Source organism: Podarcis melisellensis, assembly GCF_964234715.1.
Source record: "Podarcis melisellensis genome assembly, chromosome: 9".
Classification (NCBI taxonomy): Eukaryota; Metazoa; Chordata; class Lepidosauria; order Squamata; family Lacertidae; genus Podarcis; species Podarcis melisellensis.
Genome location: NC_138541.1, coordinates 28,814,045 through 28,828,849, shown reverse-complemented (window position 1 = coordinate 28,828,849; position 14,805 = coordinate 28,814,045). Strand labels below are relative to the sequence as shown.

The 14,805-nt window shown below is 39.4% G+C and overlaps 1 protein-coding gene across 11 annotated transcripts in view; it reads right to left on the bottom strand.

Annotated features, from left to right (window-relative positions):
* The window catches only part of BLTP1 (bridge-like lipid transfer protein family member 1), a 105,012-nt gene that overhangs the window by 65,603 nt on the left and 24,604 nt on the right, over positions 1-14,805 (bottom strand). For all 11 annotated transcript variants that reach the window (XM_081924677.1, XM_081924680.1, XM_081924685.1 and 8 more), the window contains exons 15-26: positions 13,771-13,926; positions 11,796-11,893; positions 10,830-11,008; positions 10,574-10,680; positions 8,837-9,042; positions 8,096-8,323; positions 6,893-7,030; positions 5,850-6,026; positions 2,498-2,626; positions 1,818-1,937; positions 1,302-1,582; positions 347-597 (exon numbers count right to left, since the gene is read on the bottom strand). In XM_081924677.1, the coding sequence (XP_081780803.1) occupies positions 347-597; positions 1,302-1,582; positions 1,818-1,937; positions 2,498-2,626; positions 5,850-6,026; positions 6,893-7,030; positions 8,096-8,323; positions 8,837-9,042; positions 10,574-10,680; positions 10,830-11,008; positions 11,796-11,893; positions 13,771-13,926 (2,070 nt within the window). The remainder of the gene's footprint in view (positions 1-346; positions 598-1,301; positions 1,583-1,817; positions 1,938-2,497; positions 2,627-5,849; positions 6,027-6,892; positions 7,031-8,095; positions 8,324-8,836; positions 9,043-10,573; positions 10,681-10,829; positions 11,009-11,795; positions 11,894-13,770; positions 13,927-14,805) is intronic.

The following is a 14,805-nucleotide window of genomic DNA, read 5'->3' as shown; positions in this document are numbered from 1 at the left end:
GTTTTATCTGTAATTTTTGTAGAAATTGTAACAAGCTATCCATGAATCAACCCAGTTACCAATTTGGAATATCTTTCTACAGTACAACACATTATCATCTCCAATATTGGAAACTAGGCATACCAATTTAATAATATATGTAGCAATAATCATAACAACAACAGTATTTCAGTGACAGCTCTTTATGTCACTTTCCCCTAAATAATGGCTATTTTATTTATGCCACTAGCTAGCTAGTGTTAAAATGGGAAATTATTTACTATGATGTTAAATAATATCCAAAATATATTAATATTTTGTCAAATATATGCATTTGTACAGATAGACACACACACACACTAATTACCATCCATAATTTTGGGAAGCTCTTTGGTAATAATCCATTCTCCAGGCTGTAGCAAAGATTGTCCATAAAACATATCTGATTCGGCACTTGTACTTGAAAAAGCAGAGCTACTTGATGGTGTCAGCTCTTCAAGCTTGAAGAAGTCTAATCCTGAAACTGTGCCACCGAAAAACCTACAACCTCCAAGACAGCCACACTTGTTCTTACTTCTTTTATTCTTTGTATTATCATCTGGCCATAAAAACCATAACCTACAAAAAAAGGTAACATTTTAAAAAGAGGCATATTTTAATTCAACGGAATAATATCATTCCAAGTGTTACTAGCCCCCAAACTTCCACAGAAATTGAGGCTAATTATTTCACCCATTTAGCCAAACAAGCAAATTAATCTGCACAGATTAAGAAGGCTGGGTTGGATGTTTTTTAGAAGCAGACAGGTGCTTAAGGAAGCCAACTGTCACTAAAAATAATGGAAGCGTGCTTCTAAAGCAGCGGTTCTCAACCTGTGGGTCCCCATATGTCGTTGGACTAAACTCCCATCATTTCTGAGCTCTGGCCTTGCTAGCTAAGGGTGATGGGAGTTGTAGTCCAACAACATCTGGGGACCCACAGGTTGAGAACTGCTGCTCTAAAGACTTAGGCTATGGCATGGGGGTTGCAGCATAAAATTAAACTAACCCCACTCCCCAAAAATCCTTGTCACTAACTCTCATGGTTTAGTACATCAATTCCTAAACATGGAACCCATTAAATCACAATGACAAAATTCTGCCTTAGTATATTTATTCTAGTTATTAGCAAAGTACTTATTAAGATTCATTCATTCATACAAGATCCTAAATATAAGTATTTCACTTGTGCATCATTCAATAGCCCATTAAGCATGACCACATTTTCACTTTTAGAACCATATGACTACTTAAAGACATTTTTTCACCTGTAGCTTCTCTTACCTCTTAGTTCTGTTATCATGAGTTTCCAAAAAATGTCTCTGTGCTTCATGCTTAGAATGGTGATCTGCTGCTAAAGCAACATCAGCAGTGATAAGGCCCAAATTGACTGACCCTGCTTCTAGCCAATATGCTCTCCGCAGCACTGCAGGCTGAAGGCCAACTCGGCAACTGTTCACTTGCTCAATGTATTGTCGTAGCTGGACGTCTTGAATGGCAGCACTTACACCTTCACCAACAGACTGATTGTGGAGGTTACAATTGGCAAGGCGTACAGCACCCATCTAAAAGTTAAAGAGAGAAAAAATATCAGTAGGTAGCAGTAAAGAGTCTGCCTCTCCCCCTACCCAGGATAAATGAAATTTGGATGGCATTACCCATGTCCCTCCCTCCTCAAGCACCTCCTTCCCAAGCACATGATGCAATAACAACAGCTTATTCATTTAAAGAAAAGTGTGAAATAATGTTTAAGAAATACTACAGAAATGAAGGGTCATGAGATACGAAAAGAACACCTACCTTTATATTAGTGGCGCAACCATGTTCTACAATGTATATATCTGCCCCATCTACTGCAAGTCGCGTCATAGTGTACTTTAATGCATCTGATGTTGGACAAGGGCCTGAAATGCAACTCATCTAAAGAAAATTTGGAACAGAAAACACAATCATGCAAAGAAAAGAAAAGAAAAAAAGAAAAAAAAGAAAAGAAAAGGACATAATTACATATTCTCCTTGGTATAATTTAAAAGGCACGAGAACAGTGATTATTCTTCTGCAAACTGTGGAACATGCGAAGAGGATTTCCACCTTCTAAACAGTAAAATTGGTGTCCTGGGGAAGGGATGTCTTACTTTTCTGCATAATATCTTAACTTTTTAAGAAATCCCTCTCTTCCATATTGCCATTTTGAATGCTGCAACTGCATTTTTGTTTTCCACAAAAAGCGGAGGCATGGATTTAAAGAATCTATTTATTTCAGAAGCTTGCATCAATCTAGTTTATGAATTCCAATGTGTGCAAAGTATTTCACCCATTCCATGAGCAAGTGGCAGCAATGGTTGTGGGGGAGGGGCTTCGGCACAACTACTAATAAAGCTGGAAGGGCATTAACCTCCAAATGTTCACCTATTTCTTACATGACCAATTTATCTTACCAAACTGTAGCTAGTAAATATCAGATCATAGCTAGGCTTTACCTTAGCTTCACAGAAGCGGCGATCAATTCCATGCTGACATATGATTACAGATTTTGGCCTTTCCAGTTCAAACTCACGGCACGCCACATGAAACACAAATGTCTGCCCCCATTCAAGCAGGCATGCAAGCTGCAAAGAGGTAAGAACACGTTGAGTGAAGTGAAACAGTACAGTGGTGCCCCGCAAGACGAATGCCTCGCAAGACGAAAAACCCGCAAGACGAAAGGGTTTTTCGGTTTTTGCGACGCTTCGCTAGACGATTTTCCCTATGGGCTTGCTTCGCAAGACGAAAGCCCATAGGGAAATCTCCGGGGACCTCTTTTAAATGCTGGCGGTGGGGAGCAAAGCCTTTCCCCCCCCTCCGGACTTCAGAAGAGGTCCAGGAAGGCCGGCGGGGGCGAAAGGCTTTGCTCCCCACCGCCAGCATTTTAAAAGCGGTCCGGGATAGCAGGGAAGTGCTTCCCGCTATCCCGGACGGCTTTTGAAGGCAGGCGGGACTGTCCGGGGCGATTTAAAAGCCCCCGGTTAGGCAGGCAGGGGGGACAAAGACTTTTGCCCCCCCCCGCCCACCTTCGGAAGAGGTCCTGGACCTCTTCTGAAGGCTGGCGGGGGGCAAAAGTCTTTGCTCCCCCCCGCCAGCCTTCAAAAGCCCCCAGTTAGGCAGGCAGGGGGGACAAAGACTTTTGCCCCCCGCCCGCCTTCGGAAGAGGTCCTGGACCTCTTCTGAAGGCTGGCGGGGGCAAAAGTCTTTGCTCCCCCCCCCGCCTGCCTTCAAAAGCCGTCCGGGCGCTTTTAAATCGCCCCGGACAGTCCCGGGGCGATTTAAAAGCCCCCGGTTAGGCAGGCAGGGGGGACAAAGACTTTTGCCCCCCGCCCGCCTTCGGAAGAGGTCCTGGACCTCTTCCGAAGGCGGGTGGGGGACAAAAGTCTTTGTCCCCCCGCCTGCCTTTCCGGGAGAGCGGGAAGGCAGCGCTGCATTTTCCGCTCTCCCGGGAAGGCAGGCAGGGGGGAGCAAAGACTTTTGTCCCCCGCCAGCCTTCAGAAGAGGTCGGGGGACAGACTGTCCCCGGACCTGGTCTGAAGGCGGTTTCCATAGGAACACATTAATTGATTTTTAATGCATTCCTATGGGAAACTGTGCTTCGCAAGACGAAAAACTCGCAAGACGAAAAGACTTGCGGAACGAATTAATTTCGTCTTGCGAGGCACCACTGTAATTAAAATTGAAGGTTTTCACAACTATTTGAAAAATGGCCCAAGACCCTGAATTTTCATGGCTTCCGATCCTTGCAACTGATTCTACAAAATGAGCTCAAAACCTTGCCCTTATAATTATCGTTGTAATGACATACATCCTAGGTCTGCAAAAAGGGAAAGGGCAACATGCAAGGTAGCTTTTGAATGCAAGCTGCCAGGTGTAGTCAACATTACCAAGTATTTGCTATAGAGTTTTAACTCACTTGTACAACAGACTTGTGCTTGTGTAAAGGTGGCTTCACCTACTGCTCCCCCCCCATAGCCCCCCTGCATTCCCCAAATATCTGATCCAGAGATTTGGGGGACTATCCACAACAGGTAGGATGGGGACAGGGGCTGCAGCGAGGAGGAGGTGTGAAAGTCCTATCGCACCCTCTTTTTACAAATAGCATTTGTTTGTCACCAGGTTTGTTTCTTTGTTTAAATCCTTCAACCAATAACTTCTACTCTTCATATTCACACTAAAGCAGCACACAGGAAAAACTGGAAAGGATCAACAAATGGAACATTGATATTGAAAAACACGCTGCTTGTTCAAAGGTCCTTAAGTTGCATGACAACCAACGTATTGATTCACATGTTAGTCCAAGTATTTGCCAAAATACACATACAAAATAACTGGACTTTTAATTTTATAAAAGTAATTTCAGCTGGAAAAGAGGCCTATGGACTTTCCATTCTAATTTTATATACAGTGGTACCTTGGGTTACATATGCTTCAGGTTACAGACTCTGCTAAGCCAGAAATATTAGTTTGGGTTAAGAACTTTGCTTCAGGATGAGAACAGAAATCGTGCTTCAGCGGCAGCAGGAGGCCCCATTAGCTGAAGTGGTGCTTCAGGTTAAGAACAGTTTCAGGTTAAGAACAGACCTCCAGAATGAATTAAGTACTTAACCCGAGCTACCACTGTACATAATATATTCAGTTATAACAAGCTTCTTATCCCTAGAGAGTATGAAGCAGCACTTTGTTGAGAAATCTTTTTAGTAAGCGTATTATTGTGAACAATTGTGCTGTTCTCACTGAAAATATATTCCACAGAAATTGAAGTGCTAAACATAATGGTTTCTCATGCAACATTTAACTACTTCATAAAAAGAGGGAGGGGTGATGACGTTCATATAGAAAAAGTAAGAATGCATTCAACATGCAAGTTCTCCACAAGCCTCTTTCTTCAAGTCTTTTTACTAGGTGTTTTCTCCTATGCAATCAGAACCTAAACTGCCATGAACAAATGAGAACCTCAACGTTATCTACAGTAGATTCCTGAAAAAAGGAACACAAAAGCTGACAGTGCTTTATCCACCTTCGTTAAGTTTTACTAATGCAGTCAGATTTAAACAGATTAGCTTTTTTAAAAAAATATTGTGTGGATCCAAGCCAAGTAAATCAAAGCAAACCAAACAAAGGTGCACGTGGAAGCTATTTGAAATTCTTGATCCTTATCTTCTTAAATTGTGGATAAACAAAGAGCTAAGTCTAACATTTTGAGGTTTAAAAATCTGGACCAACATTTACAGTCCATATACTTCTCTTTCTTCCTTTCTTTCCCTTTATCTAAAAGTCCTCCCTTGATTATCATTTTGGAATTTCAATTCCTTTTAGATAGAAACAATCATGTGAATATTCCCTTCAATATCTGGTGTTTCAGAAAAACAGAAAGGAAGCCTAAAATTAGTGACTTAACTCGTAGAATCATAACCTAGTTTAATAAAGCCAGGATATACAAAAGTTTCAGGGACTCACATGCCACCTTTAATGAGAGCAGGAAAACAAGCCAGAAAGCTGCACTCAACAAACACTTCCCATTACATGCAAACCATGAGTTTTGATGGTTTCCAAGCAAGCCAGGATTCATAAGCCAACTTTAAAGAACGGCTTCATAGTCTGGCTTGTTTGAAAGCCATTAACCATAGTTTCCCAGATTGCATGGAATGGGAAGTTATGATTAACTGGGACTTCCTGACTTGCGTCTCTGCCCATGTGAAGAAAAGAGGTATAGGGGCAGCATATGGCTTAGCTTGTTTGGATCAGGCGCTTGGTTCATGCTAAGAAAACAGTGCAGACATTCAAATCCAATGCTAAATAGCATACCTGTGGAACTGTAACTTTGGATGTCAGGCTCCCAGCTTGCACATCAATCAACCATGCATATTCTAAAGAGTCAGCTCCCAGGGGCAGACCTTCTGCTGAAAACATAGCATGGGCCCTTAGCTGCAGACCTGAAAGGCTCATATGACCCTCACGAAGAACTTCATCCACACTGGGCCTCTGTGAAGAATAAAAGACTGGTCATGTGGGAGATAAAGCCCATTAAAATAAGCCTGCATTACCTGGCTATGGATTCATATTTTGCAGCTATGCAATAGTGTTGCTCTTCTTTTGAAATAGAAAAGCAAATGTTTATAGGTTCATCAGATGCATGTAAGCTATAATTTTGCCAAAATGCGCAAATTAGATCAAGATGCTTATGACTCTTACTTATTTTGTTTATCTATGGTGAACGAAATAAACAGTTTAAAATAATATGAGTTAAGGTTGCTGAAGCAACACATCTTTATGGGGGGGAAACATGGTTGTAATGAGCGACATCCAATAGTGTCATCCCTCATGCACAATGGACTTCCATTTGCAGAACTGGACTTCCTTTTCTTTCCACCTCCCTACAGCACCCAGTGTGCCCCTGAAATTTGCTCAGAAGGTGAAGAACTGGCCAGATAGATGGGGAACAGAGTTAGTTAGCTAAAAAGAGGAGGAGGAGGAGGAGGAGGAGGAGGAGGAGGAGGAGGAGGAGGAGGAGCGGAAGTTCCATCTCATCTGCTGCCACAATGTTGATTATGACAGAATACTTGTAAGTTCAGTGCCACCACTAATGTATCTTAAGGCATAAAATGTAAACACAGTGGTGAGTGCTGGCAGTGCTACAGCACATGTTTAAGAAAGGCTAGCAGAACTGACTGATCCTTAAGGAAAAAATGCTTAGAGGTTTTATTTACAGTTAAGCAGTATATAAATTTTGTTAAACAAATTGTCAAATTAACAAACAGCTGTTCAAGCAGCTTTGAAAGTATGTAGTCATAGAGAACCTTACATGAAGGCTTGAACTAACTAACAAGAAAATGATTTACCCATGTTACCTGATAGTTGTCATTCAAGAATAAATTCAATGGTGATAACACAAGCTGTAACATAGTTTCCTTGTATCCTTTTTTCATCTCAAAGCATAACCTTTCCAAGAAAGCTGTGGGACATTCAGGGCCCTCACTGTTGCAGTGCTACAGTACAAAACACCAAAAATGCCATCAAATGTTGTTCAATGGAATATCAAAGCTGTTCAAATAGTCAGATTACAAAAAAACCTCACAACACTCTTCAAATGGAGCAGGCCACATAGGGAAGTAATTCAATCCCATAAATCAGCATCATATCTTAACTATTTGTGCAGATCCTTGAGTGCTGTATGGCAGAAAGTTTGTGCCCCTCCCTTTCCCAATACAAGCAGCAATGTCCCTATGATGGCCCATCTCTCTAGGGCCAAGATCTGAAAGAGTGGGCTTCTGGTTGTGGCACATGCCTACATCTATGTATGGGCGCACATGAGACAGGGATGTCACTTTAACACTGTCCAAGACACATATGGGTCTTGAAATGCAATTCAGAGACTAACTGACATTGAGTGCTCCCAAGGAAAATAAAGCTCATGTAACTCTTAATAGCTAGCTTCTTGCCACCATTCATCTATTAGAGAAGTCTCTCCCAACAGATACAAGTTTCCTTGTAAGCCTGAAGGGAGAGCACATTTTTTTTCAAGTTTAAGGCTTAGTAAAATATGCCACAAGCAGCTGGCGGAAAGAAAGTGATCATCTGGAATATTTTATAGAAAGATAGAACCAAACTCTTGATAATGAACTAATTGATAAATGTGATTATTGGCACAATACAGAAAACTGCTGTGTGGCATCCTATGGAGAGGGAAGAAACATCAACAGTATCTGTGAGAGACTCACTACTAAAATGGCTGCAGCTATTTGCAGCTTCTCCATAATCTTGTGGCTGCAGCAACATCATTACCAAAGAAAGGAGGGAGGGGGGAGGCAGAGGTAAAAACTGCCCTACCTCAATAAGATATCCTCGTCCAAGGAACTGTACATTGCTTTGTCATGTGCCTTTACAATATTTTCTATTGATGTGTGTGTACCACTTAAAGGGACACACCCAAGTCAAACATGACCAATACACCAAAGTCAGGAATTCTCTTTTTCTACGTGCTTACTTATTTTTTTAAACAACCCAGCGCACATCTGATGCTTGCAGGTAAACAAAGCACCCAAAGCACTTACCACTGGCAATCGCCCATGCACTTTGTACACATTAACAAGCACGGTAATATCCCAAGGTCGCAAAGTGAGGGGGTGAGCATGTCTGGCTGATGTGTCGGTCTCCTTTTTGTCAGCATCAACTCCTACTGCAGTCCACCCAGAGCTTGAAGAAGTTGACATGGACAGTACGGGGCTTGAAATCACTTCCTCAAAATCAGTGTACATGTCATCTTCACCGAAATAATTTTCCTGGCAGGACCAATTAGCAAAACACATCATAAAAGAGCATAACGTAAACCTTTGACACCACAATAAAGCTCCTTTCCCACAATCCATTTAAACTAATCAACAAGCTTTCGTTTTTAAACTATATATGAATAGTTAGTATGATCGGGGTTACGTATCTTATCACATGCTTCAGAGATGAAAAGCTTCCAATTACCAAGCTTTTTAAGCAACGAGGAAGGCTGATTTGAAAATAACAAAAATATATTCATTATTTATAAAGCACCCAATACTAGAGCAAAACAGAACAAACTGCAAACACTTAAAACTTGGTGGTAGACTGCTCTGCTCACATTTTTGCTATCGCCCACATGAAAAGGCAGCACACGCTGACCCATATCTACACAGAAACATCACACTCAGTTCTCCAAGCCAGAACCATCTAGACTTTCCTTCACACGGTAAAATGACTCATAGATCAAAACATTGCTTGTTCCATGTGCTTTAATAAAGGTAAGACCAGCGAGTCCATCATACCTTTATAGAAAGGAAGGCTTTCAAAAGAGGCCCATATAAAGTTATATGGGAGTCTGGAGAGAGTTCCAGTTCTACACGGAGTCTGTCCGGTGGAAGCTCTGAGGGGTCAACAGGGAGACGGGAAGAACCGGAAGGGGATATACCCCTGTCTGTCATTTTCTGTGATGGTCTCGATGCAGATAAGATTGATTCTTCCATTTCTGACACTTGGGAGTAAATGAAAATAATTTTGCACAACAAGCTAAAACATTTACAGATTTATAGTCATAAAAACTCAAGGAAGCTTTAACGTTTGATATCAGGTAGGCAACTTCACTGTATTCCTTACAGCACCTGCTGAAGACATTCTTATTTAGACAAGTCTACCCAGATGTTTAGAAAGTCAGCAGGAGTTTTAATTTGTTTTAGTCTGTTTTATTGCATTTTTTACCTGTGTGTTTTAAATTACAGCTGTAATTTTTTTTAGTGATAATTTTAATGTTTTACCTTTTGGGATAAACAAAGCAGTTGAGTTTGAGTTTTTTCCCTACGATAATCAAGTGGTATGTAAATTGTATTTTTTAAAAAATTAACACATAATGTTTTATGCTTTTGGACCCTATATATTCACTGAACAAAGTATGGGCTGTTGCTGTAATTACTGCTATGCAGAGTAAGCCCCATGAAATTAATGGTCATGACTAATTGGCATCTATTAATTTCAGTGGGTTTACTCATAGGTAACATAGGTTAGGAAACCATGGCAGGAAAAAGGAGTCAAGAAAATTTAGAACTGTTATTAAGCATGTATACTATGCACTTCTGAACAAAAAGTTTCTGCACTTTCTTTTTACTATGAGCAAAAAAATGAGTAACAAAGTGTACTTTTTGTCCTTCAGTCAACCACTGTCCAAGTAAGTAGAAAAGAAAAAAATATGTAAGCCACAAAAGTCATTAAAATAAAATGCAGGGCTCATGTTGCTTTATCAGTGACTTCTAGATGATCAGCTCACTCCCTATCATATTAAGAACAATTAATATCGGACTAAGACCATCAGAGGAACAACAAATAGCATTCACCAGTATAAAAGAAAGATGCCTCAGTCGTGCACTGAAAATTATTTATGGTCCAACATGTTTCAAGTTTTCTAGACCGTACAGAAACCCTTCAAGTTACCTTTTGAAAGTTTTAAACTTGTTGCCCCTGAAGAAGCACAAGATGCAAATAATTTGGTATACGGCTTTAGTCAGAGACTAAAGTGACATAAAAAACCCTGATAAATTCATTAATATATGGTATTGCTTTATTCAATACTTAAGTAATCAGGACCATCCAAGGTCTCAACCAGCCACACAAGGGCAGTTATGGATTGACCTTCTGAGATTACTTGTGAAATGGAAAAAGAAATACAATGCAACATAGAAAATGTAAAAACAAATACAAACAAGTAAACTAGTTAACTTTGGTTACCTGACACTTTCTAGGGGTAATGGGTTCTTGTTACTGCTCTTTTTGTTAAAAAAATGTAACGTATGAATACCTTGAAATCCAGGGCATGTAGCATATGTTTGTATAGTGGAAAATCATAAATTAAAGTTTTTCAATGCATCTTTGAGGTCACCTTCCTTCTACTTTTGATACGAACTCTACTGCTTGCATCCAAAGTATCCTGATTAAGTTCTATTTTCTCTTTCAAAATGATAACAGCTGCCATTTTCAACAGTTTGAAACATAATAGGGACAAAGTTGGCACTTACATGACTGCTTTAACTGTTCATCAGCCTTCTGGGGATAAATTGGATGCCACACATAGTCAATTGTGAGCATAATGCTTGGTACAGTCCAGCATTCAACCCAGCCAGCCCTTCAAATAAAATAAAAGATTTTTGTAATAGCTGACTGCTTTATATTAACCATTTTATAACACTGAGAGAAAACACAGGAACCTAGACGAATAGTAACACATTAGCTCCTGGTTACATTTTTGTATTTAGTAAGAGAAACACAACTCACTCTTCTTGAGTCAAGTTCCTCCACCTTTGTTTGCTTGGTTTTTGACCACTTTGACTATCAGCCGAAACGCAAGACTCAGGATTTGCTTTGTTAGGGTGACAATCTTTCACCAGCATAAAAAGAGAATATTTACTGGGGTGGCAGTCAGGTAGAAGTAAGTGAAGATCAAGACCTTCTCCCTGAAAATATAACATGAATATAAGACTTACACAATATCCATACAACAGCTGCGAAACCTTTATGGAAAAATTTGCCCTATACCATTTTTGTACATTACTTTTTTGAACACATGTGCAACAAAATCATTACTTTCATGCGCAATTCATATCTACTGTTCTCACCAATCTAAGCTGAGTGTAGAGAACAACAATTTCAAGGAATGTAATGGGGAATTTACTATTTTGTTCATAGTAAATAACATAACTTACACTTTTAAAGAACATTTTATAGAAGAAATAATACATCATAACATTTTTACAAAGAGTTTACTGTTTTGCACAATTACATAACGTATGATAAAATCAGTTACATTAAAGAAAATGCATATCACTGAAACAATCTCAATAAATTCACCGCAAAGCAAATAACTACACTTTCCAAATTGTTAATCTTCGTATTTCTATTATTATTTAACTGCAAGACTACAATTGCCACTGTGTGCATGCCTTTAGAATGAAGATTAAAATGCCTAGCCAAAGATATGCATGTTATGAAGAGTTATTCTTCAAGTAGAAATACAGTTATTCAATTACTAATGCAGTTACTTAGCATTAGTCACACCAGCACTGCCACAGTCTTTTGAGATAGCGGAGTAAAAGATAAAAAGCACTGGGAATGTGAACTAAAGAATAAAAAAAAAATTAGAACAGTTGTGATGACCTCCTCCTCTTCTTTAAAGCTCAGGGTTTCTTTGCAAAGAACGAGGAGGCATATGGAATTTATTGTTTTAATAGTAAAGCCACTTACCCTTAAAGAGAACCTAGTGCTGCATGTGCTTGGAACAAAGTCAGTAAAAGGCAAGGAGAAAACTATGTTTAATGTTTCCCCACAGGCTGCAACATAAACTGCAAGAAAATAAAACGGGGGGGGGGGGATCAAATATTAATTATTTGTTAAAATTCACTTTTAAAAGACCACACTAGTGCTTCAGCAGATATAAGAGAGGACAAAGAAAAGAGCTTTTTATCATTCCTCTTCCTAAACTAATTACACACATATATCACTCAGCTACAGAAGGTTAACAGAACAAGAAAACTGAAAGAATTTAATTCAATAGATATCATTTATATAGATAATGAAACAGCCTTTTCCATTTTTATTCAGATTCAAAAGAAAGCTTATTCAAGCAGCCACTTGATGCAACCACATTTTTCTCCTTACTGCAATACCAAGCACATTGATGGAGAGTGGTCCAGGGGGTACCCCAAGTCTTTTGCACAGAGCCTCATCTCTTCTGCCCCAGCCCTTCCATCCCTTCTTTCTAACTTATTCTTTTTTTAAAAAAAAAACTTTACTTACAGAGTGACTTTTCCCACTGGCCTAAATTTGCATCTATATACATAAATAAGCATATGCAAATTGCAGGTAATTTGTGTCTTTTAAAGACCCAGCAACACATCTGTGCGGATCATTAAGAGAACAATGTGTCATCTGCATATTTCTGATCCGCACATGGCACAGCCATGCTGCTGTAACAAAAAAGCAGGACTGCATCAAATGCAGAAGAAAGGGACTAGACACCTGCAAGAGGAGGAAAAGAAAGGTGTGGTGCCATCAACCCTGGTGGCACCAAAGAGCAACGGAGCCGAAACCTATCACACATGTTTTAAATATGAGTGTTCCCACTCTTTATTTATTTATCATTTAACATATGATAGCATTCATCCAGAAAATATTTTTTAAAACTCACAACCAGCAAGGGGGGGCAGGGAGCAGAGGAGAGTCACTCATCATCATTCATAATGAAGACCAATATATTAAGACTGTAAATGACTTGATAGAGGGTGATGAGGTGTGACCTGTTCCCAATAACAACAGTATGAGTAGTACAACTACTGGAAAAGGACAGTTTCTCAGCATGAGAAAGTATCCAGAAGGCCCAAGATGCTCCCACAAATGACTGAGTCATGTACAGTCATGCTGTATCCTCGTAACTGATAGATTCAGGACATTTGGGCAAGCTATAACCTGAGCCATCCCTACGATGGTCACTGCCCTTGATGAAAAGTCACCTGGCATTGAAAACAGTGTGCTCACACTGCCCTGAAAATGGCATATATCATCAGGCCACACTGGTGCCCAGAATCCTCTGCATGGACATGGGTTGGGCCCATCATCCCTTCTTGCATTCCTGACTTTGGTTTTTGTCTAAACAGGTGGATTTCCATCTGCTTATTCAGACGGCACATAAGCCACTCTTGTCACCTCTGAGTTTTGGAATACTCCTACTTGGAACAAGAGAACAGGCATCTTTGAATTTTGTTTGTACCTGCTTCCATTCCCCTTTTGATGAGTCAATACCTCTTCAATATCAATTGCTTTCTAAATGACAATAAAGGACAAGCAATACCCTGAGTGTTAAGGAATGCCTGAGAAAGGACGCCCAATGAATGTATGAAAAACAGCTACCCTACTATTCTGGCAAACCCATACTTCCTAGTTAATCGCTACTGATTTATTTCCCCTTTCTGTGGAGCACTCTTTAAAATATACAATTAGCTACCCTGAAAAACAGTGGAAATTTAGTGACTGTAGGAACTGGACTCTATTAGTAGAACTAGCAAATGGCACTGCTACATCAGGGATTTAAAGGCTTTTCACAATTAAAGGGGGAAAGGAACTGAATATTATCATCAGATAAGAAGGAATTTGTTTTGGTTAAGCATGTATTACTGCTGCATATGGAAAGGAGTGTAGCATGCCTGCTTTAAAATATCCTCACCATTTTCCTGTTGTTTTGTGGAACAATCAATCCAGTTGTGCTGATTTGCTGCCCAAATCATTTCAAATTGATGAAACATGATTTTAAAATTCCATGAATAGGGAACAAATGAGAAGATATCAGGAGCACTGTCACTAGACCAGTCCTGAATCAAATCTAAAAATAAAGGAGACGTGTTAATGCAAGTCACTTGTGGGAAAAGACAATTGTAAAACTGATTATATTTTGTTGCATTAAAAAGTCAGTTTCCTTACCTTTTCTGTTTCTTAATACACTAAAAAAACAAAAACCCTGCCCTGTTGCAGTTTTAATCTATGCAATTTTTTCCTCAGAAATAAATCCCAATTTATTCAATGGGACGTACTGTTAGTTAAGTATGCAAAGGACCACACTGCAAAAAATGAAGCATCTATGCCTACAATAACAGCAATAGTAATATCCAGCAGTGGCCAGTTAAAACAATGGGACTTGCCCATCCTTTCCTCCCTCCCTGCAGCACTGCCTCCCTGCCCTCCCATTCATCTTTAAGATCTGCCCTTTGGATCAGATTTGGAGAGAGGAAGATGTCCTGTTGTGCAAACAAAACTCCATCTCTACTACTTTAAATATGCAGTTAAAGGCATTTGTGGGAAAGAGAAATACACATTTGCCTCATTCCCAGAACTGTAATCCAAACGGTCATTTTCAAAAATCTTAAGTTTTGTAGTAGTCTCATAGACTGCAAAAGTCAGTTTTAGTGTTGTGTTTCCATTTTAGAATTTTGACTTCAGTTTTAAATAAGTATATTTTGGAAGACAAGAAATAATACACTTGAATGAGCTCTTGAAATTTAAAATATTACAAGTGCTGAACATTATGCAATTAAAGTAGTCCAACATTCTTTCCTTTTTTTGCAAAAAGAAGCAAAAATGACTGTGGAAATCACCTCTGCTTCTCATTTATTTCATTTTAACTTCATGTTTGGCTTAGGGTGTTTATGAAATGAGCTGCATTTACAGAAACCTTCAATTGTAAAAAGAATTAAATGTAATGTCT